General features: G+C 43.7%; 1 protein-coding gene and 1 long non-coding RNA gene across 5 annotated transcripts in view; one reads left to right on the top strand and one right to left on the bottom strand.

The window, feature by feature from the left end:
• Positions 1-20,544, bottom strand: part of CAMSAP2 (calmodulin regulated spectrin associated protein family member 2) — a 151,634-nt gene that overhangs the window by 57,325 nt on the left and 73,765 nt on the right. For 2 of the 4 annotated variants that reach the window (XM_056523484.1, XM_056523485.1), the window contains exons 5-7: positions 16,708-16,740; positions 14,112-14,253; positions 4,110-4,249 (exon numbers count right to left, since the gene is read on the bottom strand). In XM_056523484.1, coding sequence (XP_056379459.1) covers positions 4,110-4,249; positions 14,112-14,253; positions 16,708-16,740 — 315 coding nt within the window. The remainder of the gene's footprint in view (positions 1-4,109; positions 4,250-14,111; positions 14,254-16,707; positions 16,741-20,544) is intronic. The other 2 variants (XM_056523486.1, XM_056523487.1) reach the window with 1 other exon arrangement.
• Positions 20,194-20,544, top strand: part of LOC130275469 (uncharacterized) — a 60,977-nt gene continuing 60,626 nt past the window's right edge. Inside the window, exon 1 of the long non-coding RNA XR_008844791.1 lies at positions 20,194-20,251. This is a non-coding gene — a long non-coding RNA (uncharacterized LOC130275469). The remainder of the gene's footprint in view (positions 20,252-20,544) is intronic.

Genomic DNA, 20,544 nt, shown 5'->3' with positions numbered 1-20,544 from the left:
CTGTGATGGGGGAGAGAACATTATCTGTGATGGGGGAGAGAATATTATCTGTGATGGGGGAGAGAACATTATCTGTGATGGGGGGAGAACATTATCTGTGATGGGGGAGAGAACATTATCTGTGATGGAGGAGAGAACATTATCTGTGATGGAGGAGAGAACATTATCTGTGATGGAGGAGAGAACATTGTCTGTGATGGGGAGAACATTATCTGTGATGGAGGAGAGAACATTATCTGTGATGGGGAGAACATTATCTGTGATGGGGGAGAACATTATCTGTGATGGGGGAGAACATTATCTGTGATGGGGGAGAGAACATTATCTGTGATGGGGGAGATAACATTATCTGTGATGGGGGAGATAACATTATCTGTGATGGGGGAGAGAACATTATCTGTGATGGGGGAGAGAACATTATCTGTGATGGAGGAGAGAACATTATCTGTGATGGGGGAGAGAACATTATCTGTGATGGGGGAGAGAACATTATCTGTGATGGGGAGGGAACATTATCTGTGATGGAGGAGAGAACATTATCTGTGATGGGGAGAACATTATCTGTGATGAGGAGAGAACATTATCTGTGATGGGGAAGAGAACATTATCTGTGATGGGGGAGAGAACATTATCTGTGATGGAGGAGAGAACATTATCTGTGATGGGGAGAGAACATTATCTGCGATGGGGGAGATAACATTATCTGCGATGGGGGAGAGAACATTATCTGTGATGGGGGAGATAACATTATCTGTGATGGGGGAGAGAACATTATCTGTGATGGGGGAGAGAACATTATCTGTGATGGGGGAGAACATTATCTGTGATGGAGGAGAACATTATCTGTGATGGGGGAGAACATTATCTGTGATGGGGAGGGAACATTATCTGTGATGGAGGAGAGAACATTATCTGTGATGGAGGAGAGAACATTATCTGTGATGGGGGAGAGAACATTATCTGTGATGGGGGAGGGAACATTATCTGTGATGGAGGAGAGAACATTATCTGTGATGGAGGAGAGAACATTATCAGTGATGGGGAGAACATTATCTGTGATGGGGGAGAGAACATTATCTGTGATGGAGGAGAACATTATCTGTGATGGGGGAGAGAACATTATCTGTGATGGGGGAGAGAACATTATCTGTGATGGGGGAGAGAACATTATCTGTGATGGGGGAGAGAACATTATCTGTGATGGGGGAGAGAACATTATCTGTGATGGGGGAGAGAACATTATCTGTGATGGGGGAGAGAACATTATCTGTGATGGGGGAGGGAACATTATCTGTGATGGGGGAGAGAACATTATCTGCGATGGGGGAGGGAACATTATCTGCGATGGGGGAGATAACATTATCTGTGATGGGGGAGAGAACATTATCTGTGATGGGGAGGGAACATTATCTGTGATGGAGGAGAGAACATTATCTGTGATGGGGGAGGGAACATTATCTGTGATGGGGGAGAACATTATCTGTGATGGGGAGGGAACATTATCTGTGATGGGGAGGGAACATTATCTGTGATGGGGGAGGGAACATTATCTGTGATGGGGGAGAGAACATTATCTGTGATGGGGGAGAACATTATCTGTGATGGGGGAGAGAACATTATCTGTGATGGGGGAGAGAATATTATCTGTGATGGGGGAGAACATTATCTGTGATGGGGGAGAGAACATTATCTGTGATGGGGGAGAACATTATCTGTGAAGGGAGAGAACACAGGTAGAGGGACACAGGAGGTAATTGCTACTGAGGCACTTAAGCACTTGGATCCCGCCTCCTTGACACCAGAACCCAAAGAGAAAATCATAATTTAATAAGTGGTGGCCAACCCATCTACACTAGCAGAGGTATGTTTGATATCAACTTATTATGGTATCTGCAGCTCTATCATAAAAAAAAGAGCCGACAGATGCACGTTCAGCTTTGTTCTGAACGATACACAAAACACTCGGGGACACTTACATTGTTACACAAAACACTCGGGACACTTCCATTGTTACACAAAACACTGGGGACACTTCCATTGTTACACAAAACACTCGGGACACTTACATTGTTACACAAAACACTCGGGACACTTACATTGTTACACAAAACACTCGGGACACATACATTGTTACACAAAACACTTGGGACACTTACATTGTTACACAAAACACTCGGGACACTTACATTGTTACACAAAACACTCGGGACACTTACATTGTTACACAAAACACTCGGGACACTTCCATTGTTACACAAAACACTCGGGACACTTCCATTGTTACACAAAACACTCGGGACACTTCCATTGTTACACAAAACACTCGGGACAATTCCATTGTTACACAAAACACTCGGGACACTTACATTCTTACACAAAACACTCGGGACACTTACATTGTTACACAAAACACTCGGGACACTTCCATTGTTACACAAAACACTCGGGACACTTCCATTGCTACACAAAACACTCGGGACACTTACATTCTTACACAAAACACTCGGGACACTTACATTGTTACACAAAACACTCGGGACACATACATTGTTACACAAAACACTCGGGACACTTACATTCTTACACAAAACACTCGGGACACTTACATTCTTACACAAAACACTCGGGACACTTACATTGTTACACAAAACACTCGGGACACTTACATTGTTACACAAAACACTCGGGACACTTACATTGTTACACACAACACTCGGGACACTTACATTGTTACACAAAACACTCGGGACACTTACATTGTTACACAAAACACTCGGGACACATACATTGTTACACAAAACACTCGGGACACTTACATTGTTACACAAAACACTCGGGACACTTCCATTGTTACACAAAACACTCGGGACACTTCCATTGTTACACAAAACACTCGGGACACTTACATTGTTACACAAAACACTCGGGACACTTACATTGTTACACAAAACACTCGGGACACTTACATTGTTACACAAAACACTCGGGACACTTACATTGTTACACAAAACACTCGGGACACATACATTGTTACACAAAACACTCGGGACACTTACATTGTTACACAAAACACTCGGGACACTTCCATTGTTACACAAAACACTCGGGACACTTACATTGTTACACAAAACACTCGGGACACTTCCATTGTTACACAAAACACTCGGGACACTTACATTGCTACACAGAACACTCGGGACACTTCCATTGTTACACAAAACACTCGGGACACTTCCATTGTTACACAAAACACTCGGGACACTTCCATTGTTACACAAAACACTCGGGACACTTCCATTGTTACACAAAACACTCGGGACACTTACATTCTTACACAAAACACTCGGGACACTTACATTGTTACACAAAACACTCGGGACACTTACATTGTTACACAAAACACTCGGGACACTTACATTGTTACACAAAACACTCGGGACACATACATTGTTACACAAAACACTCGGGACACTTACATTGTTACACAAAACACTCGGGACACTTCCATTGTTACACAAAACACTCGGGACACTTACATTGTTACACAAAACACTCGGGACACTTCCATTGTTACACAAAACACTCGGGACACTTACATTGTTACACAAAACACTCGGGACACTTACATTGTTACACAAAACACTCGGGACAATTCCATTGTTACACAAAACACTAGGACACTTCCATTGTTACACAAAACACTCGGGACACTTCCATTGTTACACAAAACACTCGGGACACTTCCATTGTTACACAAAACACTCGGGACACTTACATTGTTACACAAAACACTCGGGACACTTACATTGTTACACAAAACACTCGGGACACTTACATTGTTGCACAAAACACTAGGACACTTCCATTGTTACACAAAACACTCGGGACACTTACATTGTTACACAAAACACTGGGGACACTTACATTGTTGCACAAAACACTAGGACACTTCCATTGTTACACAAAACACTCGGGACACTTACATTGTTGCACAAAACACTAGGACACTTCCATTGTTACACAAAACACTCGGGACACTTACATTGTTACACAAAACACTCGGGACACTTACATTGTTACAATTTCCATACAATAACCTAAGCACAGACCTTGATGGAGGACGATGCGTAGAGCATATCTTCCAAGCTAAAATGGCAGCATCCATTGAGATACTCTTGGCAGAATTCCTGAATTATCTGGAGGTTATACAGGCTGTCGGCCAGGGACATGGACTCTTTAAAGCAAATATCTACAAAAGCAAGAGAAGAAATCATTGAATAAACTAAATATTTTGTAAAAAAAAAAAAAAAAAAATATCAAGATGGTTACAGACGATTCCAATGAGCTGTTCAAGCTAACCTGTGGCCTATTTCCCAACCAGGGTGCCATCAGCTATTGCAAAACTACAACTCCCAGCATGCCCGGACAGCCTTTGGCTGTGCCTACTTTGTCTGCTTGTTGCAGCAATCCGCCGCTATGAGCAGACACACAGGGACGTTCAAGTCGCTGCGCACATGCACAGTGTACGCCGACATCGCGGCCGCTCTCGGCCTAGGTCAGTATACTCAATGGGGGAGATTTATCAAAACCTGTCCAGAGGAAAAGTTGCTGAGTTGCCCATAGCAACCAATCAGATCGCTTCTTTCATTTTTTATCGGCCTTTTCAAAAATGAAAGCACCGATCTGATTGGTTGCTATGGGCAACTCAGCAACTTTTCCATTGGACAGGTTTTGATAAATCTTCCCCAGTGTGAGTACACTGTGCGTGCGCGCGGCGATTCACAGGTCCCTATGTGTCGGCTCATAACAGCAGACAGCTTTATCAAGCAGACAGAGCAGGCACAGTATAGGGCTGTCAGCGTCGGATCCGCAGCGTAAAATATGCTGCAGCTCCGTTATGGGCTTTACGGGGAATGCTGGGAGTTGTAGTTTTGCAACAGCTGGAGGCATCCTGGTTGGGAAACATCTTTTTATAGTCATGAACAGGCCACAGATTCAGCTTTATTAGTGTGATGTCCCAGTACAGGATATGCTCCTACAGTCCTGTCAGGTTGAGTCCCTGTATGTCCTCAGGGCTCTCCTGCAGTGTTCCCCCATAATGTAAATAGGTTGTATATTTAGTGTAAAGGACCTTTGATATGGTCACATGATTGTTAGTCACATGATAAGGGTTGTTACATGTTTAAGTCATATGTTACCCAGAGAGCACCAGGTAACCAGATGACCCACAGCTAGCCTATGGGTTCCTTGCTCAGCCACCCTTTATAAGAGGGGGAGGTACTACAATCTCTCTCACACAATCTTAGATCCTGAGGTCAAGTCCAGTACAGACGTCTCAGAGCTAGCGTCCAGCACATCTGGAGACCTCAAGCCTAAATTACAGCCACAAGTCAGTAAGTCAAGTCATCTTTATCTGCTGTCACTATCTTCAGTCAAGTCAAGTCTATTATAGTCAGCGTGGCTGTGCTTAAGTCTGTTAAGTCACTGCAAGTCCCAGCAAGCTGCAAGGTCCCTTGTGTTACTGGTCACCTCTCTGGGATCCTGGCCGAGCTGTAAAGACTATTACCATCTGTCTACCTTAGTAAAAGCTACCGTTAACCTTAACCTGGACAATTATTTGCCCTGCCTAACCTAGGACTAGCGGTGCTACCTTCAGGTGGTTACATAGGCAAACCACGCCCTGGCGTCACGAACACTTAGGGGTTAACACCATCTGCCCCTACACCTCACATCGCACCCCGACACCAAATTATCTTACGGGAAGTCCGATAGTCCAGCAATATATACAAAAATTGGGGGCCCTGGCACAGTGATTCTCGCAGAACAGCTCATTGAAGGGGCACATTGCCATGCATGGGCACTGCCAGAATTAAAAACTATTTATATGTTGTACATCTTGGCAAAACATTAACCTTTCCTATATCCTTTATAGGAAAATGTTATCTCCCTTTTATAGAAATCATGGCTAATAAAAATGGCCACTAGAGGTGCCCATAACAACCAGACCATAATCCTGTCCGGCTGCAGCATCATCTTTGTCCCAGCCGAAGGACAGGCTGGGACAAAGCCCCGGAAGTGAAAGCGCTCCTCTGTGCTCACTCCTGTCCTATTAGCATGAAAACAGAGAAGAGGGGGTTACAGAGCAGCCTGCAGTGATCGGATGAAGAGACCCAGCACATCACAGCAGACTCAGGGAAGAGGTGAATGCATGGCGAGTGAGGGTAGGCTCATTGCTTGCCTCAGACACGCCCCTTCCTGAGCAGCGGGTGTCAGAATGAGTGAGCAGTGGATTTGTGAGTCAAATATAGAAGCTAGACACATAAAAAGAGAGACATGTAAATTATCTGTATGACCCAGTGAGTAACACATAGAAGCATTATTTCTTTCAATGTTCATGGGTTAAATATAGTTAAATATAGTTTTATGTGTCGTACATTTACATTGTTACTATTACAATGTGTCCTTTTTCTCACCATTCTGCGGTTAATAATAATCTATATCTTGTTACATATAACCTTCTCTTGCAAATATAACATATGAGATTATACATTTGAAAACATTGTATCTATTGTTGCTATATTTAGCTAAACATGTTGCAATTCCTTCTATATATCTGTGTGCATGGTGGTGTATATATATATATTCCTTCATTTTAGAAAAACTTCATCATAGGTATTCACCACGTTTTTATGCCGCTGTTCACATAGTATACTAGAAAACAATTCTATTTTTCTGCTGCTGTGAACAAATGCATTTGGTGCATGGTTTTCCTTGTACGCATGCAATCTCGCTCATAAGCACCGTAAGAACATCTATTTTTATTCATTGTCCACCTTCATATATTTCAGATAATAAAATAAATGTTTTTTTTTAACTATTCGTTCACATTATACGATATCGACTTGTACATTTTCTAAATACTCTTTTTTTTCTCTATTGGGGAGATTTATCAAAACCTGTGCAGAGGAAGAGTGGTGCAGTTGCCCATAGCAACCAATCAGATTGCTTCTTTCATTTTCCACAGGCCTCTAAAGAGGCCTGTGGAAAATGAAGGAAGCAATCTGATTGGTTGCTATGGGCAACTGCACCACTCTTCCTCTGCACAGGTTTTGATAAATCTCCCCCTACCGTGTTTCTCCGAAAAGAAGACCGGGTCTTATATTAATTTCAGTCACAAAAAACACACTAGGGCTTATTTTCAGGGAAGGGCTTATTTATTTAAGGTATGTACCGTAACAACATACATTGCCCCCCCAACGTCCCCCCCCCCCCCTCCCCGCCCGTTTATCAGCCCAGCACCCCACATCGGGGGTCTAATCATACCGTATGTCACCCGCGAGCGCTGCTTCTTCCCCCCCCCCCCCCCCCCGCCAAATAATTATCAGCCGCTGTGCTGTACTTTGTATTCCTGTGCCCAGGCTGCAAATATTAAAAAACAAACTTTAACTTACCTTCGTACTCCGTTTCCCTGTTGCTAAGGAACCGGCCTCATGGTCCCTCCGCTGTTCTTGCTGCTTCCTGGGGATGGGAACGTCACAGAGCCTTCAGCCTATCACCAGCCGCAGCGATGTCCCGCCTCTGCCGATGATAGGCTGAGCGCATTGTCATGTAAGGAGCCGGCCGGCTTCTTACATGACAGTGGGCTCAGCCTATCATCGGCCGAGGTGGGACATCTCTGCGGCCGGTGAAAGGCTGAAGGCTCTGTGACGTTCCCATCCCCAGGAAGCAGCAAGAACAGCGGAGGGACCATGAGGCCGGTTCCTTAGCAATGGGGAAACGGAGGACGAAGGTAAGTTAAAGTTTGTTTTTTAATATTTGCAGCCTGGGCATTGCCTAGGTCTTATTTTCGGGGTAAGGCTTATATTGCAGCCCACCCCGTTAATCCAGCTAGGGCTTATTTTCGGGGTAGGGTGTATTTTCGGGGAAACAGGGATGGATCCGAGTGTGAATGGGAGTTGCCGGCAATTGATTGTCTTTGTGCACCTGCCCCCACCTGCCCCCACTCTCGGAACCATATATAAGGGTTAGAACTTCTAATCATTGTATGACTAAGGCCAGCACCTGGCCGAAACGCGTCACTTCCTTCCTGTACCTGTTGCCTCGTTGATGTGACTAAAGCCTTATCTTCCCGAACTGAGCTGGAGTTCCTCTCTTTCATTGTGATTATTTCTTTCTGTGATATAACAGGTACGCTTTTAGGGTGTACCCCCAGCTAAAGCAATGAATAAACAGACTGTAGTGCAGAAAATGAGTACAAGCTATATATATATATATATATATACATAGTAAATCCATCCTTGCTTTGAGAAACTGAAATAAAAGGCAAAAACAACCTGTGTCGGCTGTCAGTTCTACACAATGAATGACGCAAGTTCAGGACATGACGATTCTCTATAACAGTGGTCTCCAACCTGCGGACCTCCAGATGTTGCAAAACTACAACTCCGGGCATGCTGGGAGTTGTAGTTTTGCAACATCTGGAGGTCTGCAGGTTGAAGACCACTGCACTATAAAACAGAGTCAAGGAAAATAAAAGGGCCCTGGGGAAGATTTATCAAGACCTGTGCAGAGGGAAAGTTGACCAGTTGCCCATAGCAACCAATCAGATCTCTTCTTTCATTTTGAACAGCCCCTTTTAACCCCTTCCCGCTATAGGACGAATACATACGTCCAAGCATCCGTAACGTTCACGCAATTGGACGTTTGCATACGTCCAAGCGATCTCCGGCACTGCCACGGGCAGCGCTGGGGATCGGCGACGGGATGCAGCTGTCAATCACAGCTCGAGTCCCGCCGCAGCTGCCAGAGCCGCAATCGCGCCGGTCAAGGCAGCATTAACCCCCTAGATGCCGTGATCAATCCTGATCAAGGCATCTATGGTGTTGACAGGGGGAGCGCTCTCCCCCTGTTCACCAACGGCGCCGCCGCGATACGATCGCGGGTCACCGTTGGTTGCTATGGCAGCAGGAGGTCAGATTATGACCTCCTGTATGCCTGCTACGGAAGCCTGTGAGATCCAGCCAGAGGCTGTAGCGTGTGCAGCTCATCAGGTCTTACTGTGCTGCAGTACAAATGTATTGCAGCATAGCATAAACTGTAAAAAGAGCATAAAATAAAGTAAAAAGTTCTTCAATAAAAGTATGAAGTGTAAAATAAAAAATTTCCCTTTTCCAATAAAAGACCTGTATTATCCCCAAAAAAGCTCAAAAACACAAATCATATACATAATAGGTATTGCCACGTCTATAAAACTATAATGTAAATTATCCTGCACGGTGAACGCCGTAAAAAAAAAAAAAAATTTTTAAAACCCGCAAAATTCCCCAATTTTGGTACAAATAGCGGAATAAAAAAGATCAAAAGGGAGCACGTAGCACAAAAATGATGCAAATAAAAAGTACAGCTCATCCCGCAAAATATAAGCCCTTACTCACTGGCGTCGGACGAAAAATAAAAAAGTTACGGCTGTTGGAAAATGAATGGCAGAAAAAGAATTTTGCTCAGAAAAGGAAAAAGAACATAGAAAGCGATATAAAATGGGTATCGCCATAATCGTACTGACCCACAGAATAAATATAACATCACTTTTACCGCACAGTGTACACCATTAAAAAAAATGCCAGAAATTTTCCAGTTTTTCACAATATTTTGAAGTTTTTCACAAAAAATGCTGCATGTGTCAACAAAAATGCACCAGTTATATAAAGTACAGTGATCCCTCAACTTACAATGGCCTCAACATACAATAGTTTCAACTATAGAAAAGACCATTGTAACTTGAAACCAGACTCAACATACAATGTTACGGACAGTCCAGATCTGTGACACGTGTCACAACTGGAGGAACTGACCAATCAGAATGGCCATTTTACTGGTAAATCACCTCTATTACTGAAGTGCATGCACTGACTGGATGTCTGGTAGCGCCCCCTACAGTACAGGGAGGAACTACAAGTTCTGTACTACTCCTTACCTGTGCCAGGGTTAGCTGCTCCTTTGGACACCAAGTAAGGGCGGCTCCATTTGGAACTCTGTGTGTACTGTATAGGACCCTGAAGAAGCTCCTGTCCTCTACATAAACCATTGTTTCCCAACCAGGGTGCCTCCAGCTGTTGCAAAACTACAACTCCCAGCATGCTGGGAGTTGTAGTTTTGCAACAGCTGGAGGCACCCTGGTTGGGAAACACTGACATAGACAGTGATTACAGCTCCCAGCAGATCTTTATTACTTTTATATGTAAGGATTTGCTTTATCTGTATTAGTTATCTACTTATTTTTCTTTAGTCCCCACTTTTTCCTATTTTTGGATGACATTTTGGTGGCTTCAGAACCAATTACCAGGTTTCCATAGAGTTATGGTCTCAACATACAATGGTCTCAACATACAATGGTCGTCCCGGAACCAATTAATATTGTAACTTGAGGGACCACTGTACAAAATGCCACGAAAAAACTATCTCAGAAAAAGCGTTCTAAAGTTATTACCATTTAAAGAGATACATGTCAAAAAAAAAAAAAAAAAAAAAGGGACCGGTCATAGAGGTAAAAAATGGGTCCGTCCTTAGGGGGTTAAAAATGAAATCTGATTGGTTGCTATGGGCAATTTTTCTTTTCACGGATTTTGATAAATCTCCCCCCCCCCCCCCCCCCCCCAATGTTGTTATGCCGTACGCCGCTCTTCGGCTCCTATGAACTGCGCAAAAATTGGACTGATAAATAATACATAGGAAAATTCTCGCATCCCAGTGCACTCACGCAACAGCAAGAGGTAGGATATATATATATACGGACCAAAGGACACATTTAGGGAAGCCACAAGTTAACCCCTTCATACCAGGCTGCACTCAGTCTCAGAGACAGAGGCTAATACATTTAGCCAAGTACTGGTGGTTAATGTCATGTATTTCCGCTGTGTATGACTGACCTCCATATTCCCTGGGGTGACAGAGACGGAGACTGCCCCCCAGGAGGAGAGGTAATCGTACCCGTCACCGCACAGACAGAAGAAGAGCGGCAAAACAGCTGGAAACATCTTAGACGACTTATCCGGGACTAAGTACCAATGGAGTAGTACCTTCCAGCCAGCTTCTACCAGTGCAATTAAAGGGGTATTCCAGGAAAAAAAATTAAAATTATTTTTTAAATCAACTGGCTCCAGAAAGTTAAACAGATTTGTAAATGACTTCTATTAAAAAATCTTAATCCTTCCAATAATTATCAGCTGCTGAAGTTGAGTTGTTCTTATCTGTCTGGAAACAGTGCTCTCTGCTGACATCTCTGCTTGTCTCAGGAACTGCACAGAGTAGAAGAGGTTTGCTATGGGGATTTGTTTCTACTCTGGACAGTTCCCAAGACAGGTGCCATCAAGAGAGCACTTAGACAGAAAAGAACAACTCAACTTCAGCAGCTCATAAGTACTGAAAGGATTTAAAAAAAAAAAAATAATAGAAGTAATTTACAAATCTATAAAAAGAGAAAAGGTACCATAAGCCTCTAGACTAATACCATAACATGGTACATGATGAGTAAATTTAATAGAACTGTGCTTCACTTTTGATGATGAGAAATGTTATTTCTAAAATATTTATAAATTAAATAACATTAATAACAACCTCCTTACACAGGGCCCTTGTGGGGAGGTGATATAAAATAAATAAATAATAAACAGAATAATAATAAAGCAATTAATATAAAAATAAATATAAAGCGCTGTATAATGCGATCTTCCGCTAATCCGACATTTGTTGCACCGGCATAATTCGTTTCTTGCGCTATATTGGTTGTAGCCGTATCAGTGTGTAATAGAAAGTTCAAGCAATAGTAGAGGACGCCATTTATAGTTACCAGCTCCTGCAGATGGAAATAGTTCGTAGTGTAAAGCCGTATAGCTGGACGTCCGGGAGACGGATGGTATACACCGCGGAGGCTGCGTTACAGTGCTGGCGGGCGCTGCAGCGACTGGCCCGGTTGCCACAGGCCTATGGGAAGTCGCGCGTCTCGGAGATAGATGGACCTGCTCCGATGACGGAAAACAGCCTCGTGGAGAGCCCCTTGGCGCCTGACGTCAGGTAAGTAAAATTCGGCAAGATGGAATACTGGATATTCAGCGCTTAAAGGTATATGCAAGGTTTGAAGCGCTTGAAGGTATAACGCCCAAATATTGCTGTCCTTTACAATGATGAAGCTGCGGTTGTTGGACTGCGGCAATCATGTGGTTATTTTTCTCCTCTAGACGCGTTTCAGGGCACGTATAAAACGACCCTTTCCCCTTTTCTCTACTGACTTGCATTGAGGGGGCGTGGCGTGACATCACAAGGGGGGGCATAACCGTGACATCACGACCCCCGCTGTTCTAAACAAACACTGGGTGCTGCACATAGATGGTGGGTGCTGCCCCCAGCAGCGGGACCGCCGCGATCAGACATCTTATACCTTATCCTCTGGATAGGCGATAAGAGGTCTAGGGGCGGAGTACCCCTTTAAGACATCCCAAAATTAGTAATTTTATTATATTGGAAAACTCCAGGAGTTTGTTCACCGTCGGAAAATAGGAGGGAGAGCGGACTAAAAAACATTCCGATTGGTGGCGGTCTGACCTTTGGAACCTCCACCGGTCCAGAAAATGAGGGAGTGATATTGGCCTGACTGCATTTCTGATGGCCCGCAGGGCCGAAACATAGGGGCAAAAATGTCTCCCTATTACGTCCGTGTCAATCCTGCTGGGACTGAGTTCCCTTCTGCTTCCAGCAACCCCCCGAGGCTACTTGGTTGTAAAAGCTATGTCCACACGTGTTGGATTGGTAATGGATTATCATCCGCGTCAAATCTTACAACAATCCGCATCCTATGTAAGTGAATTGGGTTACACCTATCCTATTCATGTTCCACAAAAAAAAAAAAAAAAAACATGACTGTGCATTTTTAAAGCCAAAACGGCAAAAAAAACAAATTCAGTGGAAACATCGCTTATTTTTGTTGGTATCGGCAAGGATTAGACCTACTGAATGACAAATGGCCTAATCCTTGTGTAATATACCTGCGGATCTGCTGCAGACATACCGCAACCCATAAGATGTATGCAACAACAGAAGACAGGACAGCACTCACCCTCCAAACTTTATTCAAGCTACAGCAGAAATCTGAAGCCCAGCCTTTATTTTCGGGTAGGAATATACACGCTGTAGTGTGAACATATGCCAAAGGTTCTCGGGGGGGGGGGGGGGGGGGGGGGTGCATTCTGCCAAGTTGGATTTCCACAACTCAATAGGTTGTGGTTAGAGATGAGCGAACTTACAGTAAATTCGGATTCGTCACGAACTTCTCGGCTCGGCAGTTGATTACTTATCCTGCGTAAATGAGTTCAGCTTTCAGGTGCTCCGGTGGGCTGGAAAAAGGTGGATACAGTCCTAGGAGACTCTTTCCTAGGAATGTATCCACCTTTTCCAGCCCACCGGAGCACCTGGAAGCTGAACTCATTTACGCAGGATAAGTAATCAACTGCCGAGCCGAGAAGTTCGTGACGAATCGAATTTACTGTAAGTTCGCTCATCTCTAGTAGTGGTATATCTTAAAGTTGTACTCCGCCCCTAGACAGCTTATCCCCTACCCAAAGGATAGGGGATAAGATGTCTGATCGCGGGGGTCCCGCTGCTGTGGACCCCCGCGAGTTCCCTGCTGCACCCAGTGTTCGCTTACAGCGTCGGGTGCAGAGCTGGAGGCTCGCGACATCACAGCCACGCCCCGCTAGTGATGTCACGGCCAAGCCCCCTCAATGCAAGTCTATGGGAGGGGGCGTGACGGCCCTGCCGTCACGCCCCCTCCCATAGACTTGCATTGAGGGGGCGTGGACGTGGCGTCACAAGAAGGGCGTGGACGTGACGTCCCGAGCCCCCGCCGCACAACTGACACGGAGTGAAATTTGCTCTGTGCACCGGATGTCTGGGGTGCCCCCGCGATCAGACCTCTTATTCCCTATTCTTTGGATAGGGGATAAGATGTCTGGGGCGGAGTACCCCTTTAACAATGCGACATCCCTTATTTTAGGAGAAGGGAAAAGGGAAGTAAATTATAAGCGATTCTCCAAAACCTACACATTTCTGCACAAACCTACCTTCCAATCTGATCACCTCCGGGCAGTAGAAGTGGATGAGGGCGGCCAGGGCACATCCATCGGTGCCATCTTTTAAGATGTTCTCCATGAGGGGTATATATGGCAGCTGTTTGTACAGATTCTGCTCCTTCCTGTATCTGGCCTGTAAAGAAGCGGAGACAGTCAGCGGGTCGGCGCCAATGTCAACCAGAGACAAAGTGGAAGTGAATGATGCCTGAATTTTATGGAATGTTCTAGCGACATGTGACAGCTGTATGTGAATCCCAGCTCCGGAGACTCAAAGACGTGAACGGAACAGTTATATAACACTACAAAAAGGAGAGGACAAGAACCGGGCCGCAAAGAAAAGCTGTGTCCTACGTATCAACGAGTCTTAGATTTCTATTTTCAATGAAAAAAATATAAAAAAAAGCAGAATATAGCCAAATTTCTATTAAAGGGGTACTCCGGTGGAAAACATTTTTATTTTTATTTTTTTTAAATCAACTGGTGCCAGAAAGTAAAACAGATTTGTAAATTACTTCTATTAAAAAAAAAAATCTTAATCCTTCCAGTACTTATTAGCTGCTGAATACTACAGAGAAAATTCTTTTCTTTTTGAATTTCTTTTTTGTCTTGTCCACAGTGCTCTCTGCTGACACCCGATGCCCGTACCAGGAACTGTCCAGAGCAGGAGAAAATCCCCATAGCAAACCTATGCTGCTCTGGACAGTTCCTGACACGGACAGAGGGGTCAGCAGAGAGCTCTGTGGACAAGACAAAAAAGAAATTCAAAAAGAAAAGAATTTCCTCTGTAGTATGCAGCTGCTGAAAAGTACTGGAAGGATTAAAATTTTTTAATAGAAATCATTTACAAATCTGTTTAACTTTCTGGCAGCAGTTAAATTTAAAAAATAAAAAATAAAAAAATATTCCACCGGAGTATCACTTTAACCATATTTAACAGGATTTTGTTAAATATCACTGCTGGGACCATGCAATATACATAATATGGGGGACTGCAGACATCGGCTACTTACATTTGGCACATTTTTCTGAGTTTTTTCCAGTGTATAAGCCAAATGTAAACCAAATCCATAACGCAAACAAAGCCCAATCTGGATCAAAACAGCAAAGAATAATACAACTAGTCTTCATCTGAACATATGTCCCTTGTCTAGTTGGAAGCCATAGTCGGCCATGTTGGAGTCTCTGCTCTGTACTTCCTTTTCCCCTCTCTCTATGTCAGTTCATCATTAAAGGGGTTATCCAGGAAAAAAACTTTTTTTTATATATCAACTGGCTCCAGAAAGTTAAACAGATTTGTAAATTACTTCTATTAAAAAATCTTAATCCTTTCAGTACTTATAAGCTTCTGAAGTTAAGGTTGTTCTTTTCTGTCTAAGTGCTCTCTGATGACACCTGTCTCGGGAACCGCCCAGTTTAGAAGCAAATCCCCATAGCAAACCTCTGTTAAACTGGGCGGTTCCTGAGACAGGTGTCATCAGAGAGGACTTAGACAGAAAAGAACAACCTTAACTTCAGAAGCTCATAAGTACTGAAAGGATTAAGATTTTTTAATGCAAGTAATTTACAAATCTGTTTAACTTTCTGGAGCCAGTTGATATGTTAATAGTTTTTCACCAGAGTACCCCTTTAAAGGGACTCTCTGAGCTGTCACTCATGTTCCACACTGCTGACACTATTAGATGCTGTTAGAACAAGGAGACATACAGCATTGTATCTTTCATATATCTGTCTCTGCATATGATTTTATTCTCTGAGGCAAAGCGGCTGGAATGCCTCCACTCTCCCCCTCCCCTCTCTTGCTTGATTGACAGTCAGCTGAAGCCGAGCACTGTATCCAAATCTCATACCTGCGCAAAAAAAAAAGATTTGGAAACAGGGCTTGGCTTCCATCTGACTGTCAATCAAGCACAGATGGGATAGGAGAGGAGGGGGAGAGAGGAGGCGTTGTAGCAAACACAAATAAAAAGTCTATCAATTCTAGATAACCACAAAAGACTGAAAAATATCAAAAAGACTGAAAAAAACATTTATTTTTTATTTTTTTATTTTACAAACTAAAAGCCTAAAAATTTTAAAATAAAACGCACAAATGATTTTATTATTGATAAAAAAAAGAAACCTGATTTGGTCCCGAAAAAGATTATTGAAAATGGTCGTCATCACAAAAAACTGAAAACAGAATGACCAGACTGTGGCTTGTGCCCTATGTTCTAGTGCAGTGTTTCCCAACCAGGGTGCCTCCAGCTGTTGCAAAACTACAACCCCCAGCAACCTCTAGTGAAGTGTTTCCCAACCAGGGTGCCTCCAGCTGTTGCAAAACTACAACCCCCAGCATGCCCGGACAGCCTTCGGCTGTCCGGGCATGCTGGGAGTTGTAGTTTTGGAACAGCTGGAGGCACCTTGGTTGGGAAACACTGTTCTAGTGTAATCGATGTATACAGTGAAGCGTGATATGCACAATGCTAAATGAATAAGCTTTACACATAAGGATGGATGTGGAGGACGGGGTTATACATGGAGGATAGAGCGTTACATGGAGGACACTATGGACTAAGACACCACAGATCAGAAGCTGAGCAGCACTTACAGGGACCAGTTTCCAAAACCATTTGGAAGACGACTTCATAGGAAACAACGGGAATAACAGAGAAAGCAAGGAAGGAAAAAGCAAAAAGAGAAAGAATGAATTATATTGAGCTTCATGAAGCAGCCAGAGCCTTACAAAGGATACGGTACTGGAGGCTGAGCAATGGCAGCGTGCGAAAAACCGGGCGCAAAGAAAATGGCGGCACGTCACAATTACTATAACGTATCTGATCAATCTGTAACTAAAACATCTATCACGTGCTTCTACCCGAGTAACGTGAGAACTCCGACTCCACTACCCTGGGCCCATTAAAGAGTTTCTCACAAAAAGGCACAACTTTAAAGGGGTACTCCGCTGCTCCACGCTTGGAGAAGGCGGTGGGGGGGTCGTGACGTCATGACCACGGCCCTCGCGACGCCACGTCCCTTCAATTCAAGTCTGTGGGAGGGGGCGTGGTGGCTGCCACACCCCCTTGCATAGAAATGCATTGAGGGGTGTGATGTAATGTCATGAGGGGCGTGGCCGTGAAATCACGACCCCCCCACACCCAGCATTCTAAATGAGATCGTGGGACCCCCGTGATCAGACAAGGGGGATAAGATGTCTAGAAGTGGAGAACTCCTTTAAAGGGGAACTCTGGTGGAAAACTTTTTTTTTTTTAAATCAACTGTTGACTGAAAGTTAAACAGATTTGTAAATTACTTCTATTAAAATATCTTAATCCTTCCAGTACCTATTAGCTGCTGAATACTACAGAGGAAATTATTTTCTTTTTGGAACACAGAGCTCTCTGCTGACATCATGATCACAGTGCTCTCTGCTGACATCTCTGTCCATTTTAGGAACTGTCCAGAGCAGTATATGTATTCTATGGGGATTTTCTCCTACTCTGGACAGTTCCTAAAATGAGCGCATAGAAGTAACTTGTGTAGACGTTTACTCGTCTGGGGTAAGAGGAAATATGTTAAGATAACGTCACAAAAATCAAGAACAACATATTTCATATGCAATAGATTTATTAAAGTGCAACACTATAATCGTGTAGAGACTGGTACGGGCCAGAAATATATACACAGACAGAAAAATACAGTATAAGTTGGATCATAGATGAACAGGGGATGACTGGTTTATCCCTATCTAGTGGCCCTGCCTGGCGAGACTGTAGGTCCCCGGTCCCTATGACCTGGGCCTACACTGGAACCTCCTAGTGGCCCTAGGCTAGAGAGGGGACACCCATACAGTAATACTGTGTCGCCAAGGATCAGTCGAACATGGCCTTTAGCACATGAGATCCAATATACAATATAAATAACGCACAACTTTAGAGGGGTACTCCGCTGCTCCATGCTTGGAGAAGGCGGTGGGGGGGTCGTGACGTCATGACCACGCCCCTCGCAATGCCACGTCCCTTCAATGCAAGTCTATGGGAGGGGGCCTAGGGTCACTAGGAGGTTCCAGTGTAGGCCCAGGTCATAAGGACATGGGACCTACAGTCTCGCCAGGCAGGGCCACTAGATAGGGATAAACCAGTCATCCCCTGTTCATCTATGATCCAACTTATACTGTATTTTTCTGTCTATGTAAATATTACTGGCCCGTACCAGTCTCTACACGATTATAGTGTTGCACTTTAATAAATCTATTACATATGAAATATGTTGTTCTTGATTTTTCAGTTGTTAAAATGGACAGAGATGTCAGCAGAGAGCTCTGTGCTTGTGATGTCAGCAGAGAGCTCTGTGTTCCAAAAAGAAAAGAATTTGCTCTGTAGTATTCAGCAGCTAATAAGTACTGGAAGGTTTAATATTTTTTAATAGAAGTCATTTACAAACCTGTTTAACTTTCTGGCACCAGTTGATAAAAAAAAAAAAAAAAAAAAAAATTTTAAAAGTTTTCCACCGGAGTACCCCTTCAAGTCTCCAGCCAAATTAATAAATAATGGAAATGTATATTGCTAAAAGATCAAAAAGTTACCAGAAACTCTACTATAAGAGGCTACTGACACCTACAGTATCCTGAGCATAAGCCAATAATAAACACATCCATCCTGGAAAACCCTTTTAGGGTGTATTAACACATACAGTAAGTATCCTGTGCATACTTGATGCGCGGAATATGAAGCGGTGTTCAATTATTTAGTTTATAGTGAAATCTGCAGCTTCAGATCCTGTGCATCAAATATGCGCAGGATGCTGTACGTGTGAATAGACCCTAAAGCAGTGGTCTCCAACCTGCGGACCTCCAGATGTTGCAAAACTACAACTCCTAGCATGCCCGGACAGCCGTTGGCTGTCCGGGCATGCTGGGAGTTGTAGTTTTGCAACATCTGGAGGTCCGCAGGTTGAAGACTAGAGATGAGCGAATTTACAGTAAATTCGATTCGTCACGAACTTCTCTGCTCGGCAGATGATGACTTTTCCTGCGTAAATTAGTTCAGCCTTCCGGTGCTCCGGTGGGCTGGAAAAGGTGGATACAGTCCTAGGAAAGAGCCTCCTAGGACTGTATCCACCTTTTCCAGCCCACCGGAGCACCTGAAAGCTGAACTAATTTATGCAGGATAAGTCATCAACTGCCGAGCCGAGAAGTTCGTGACGAATCGAATTTACTGTAAGTTCGCTCATCTCTATTGAAGACCACTGCGGCCTAAAGGGTTCTCAAGAATAGGTATGTTTATTAATGGCCTATGCTCAGGATTAGTAATCGAGATCAGTGGCAGGACAAAACTCGGCACTGGTCAACTTACACAGAACAGAGCCTACACTCTCTAGTCACGTTTCAAGGCTTACATTGAATTACAAGATAGCCACCTATAGGTGGCACTAGAGAAACCGTATTCTTCCTGTATTCTTCTTGACAAGCCTTTTACCTGATGAAGAGGCACTGCTGCCTCGAAACGCGTTGTTGTCTGGCTTAAATAAAGAAACTTTGCACCTAATCAGCAGACGACCGTTTGTTTTGCGTTACAACCCGGCTTTTTCCAAGTGTTACATGCTGTATTCTTCTGGAGGGAGCTTGTTAGCATTTTTTCCCAAGGAGCATATCTTGGACCTCCTCAACAAAATCCAGTGACCGCAGAGGAGCCTAAAATGTATCTCTCTCATCCAGCCAACCAGAAACTGCTCCGTACTGACCCCTGAAACCGCCATCTACTTGAACATCAGAAAAAGTGATCTAATGTACTGGTGTTTACCGGCAGATCGAAGCGCCATCTCACAACCATAACTACTGCACGTCATCCCAAGAATGTTCCATACAAAGCTAAAGAATGAACAGTCCAACATCTATCGCAATTTATAGAATTGGGACAAACCTTCAAGATATATATAATGGGGGAGATTTATCAAAACCTGTCCAGTGGAAAAGTTGCTGAGTTGCCCATAGCAACCAATCAGATCGCTTCTTTCATTTTTCACAGGCCTCTTTAAAAATGAAAGTAGCGATCTGATTGGTTGCCATGGGCAACTCAGCAACTTTTTCTCTGGACAGGTTTTGATAAATCTCCAGAATTTCACCAGAATACCCCCTTTAATGCTACCTTATTGGGGTACCATTTGATACTCCTCATTACTATATGAAATGAGAAGATACAATGCAGTAACAATTAACCCTGGAATCACCGCTGATATCACTAAGGGTCTGGTTTACGGGACCCAACAATGCCCTGAATTAGGGCGCTCCAGTGGTCGGCCATTAGCCCATATTGGTAGACCTCCATTCATTTAACTGAAATATTGGCTTCAGTTAAAGGGGCACTCTGGTGGAAAACAATTTTTTAAATCAACTGGTGCCAGAAAGTTAAACATGTTTGTAAATGACTTCTATTTAAAAAATCTTAAT

Source organism: Hyla sarda, chromosome 6, assembly GCF_029499605.1.
Source record: "Hyla sarda isolate aHylSar1 chromosome 6, aHylSar1.hap1, whole genome shotgun sequence".
NCBI lineage: Eukaryota > Metazoa > Chordata > Amphibia > Anura > Hylidae > Hyla > Hyla sarda.
Note: the sequence above shows the minus strand (reverse complement) of the source record. Positions and strands in the feature narration are given on the sequence as shown.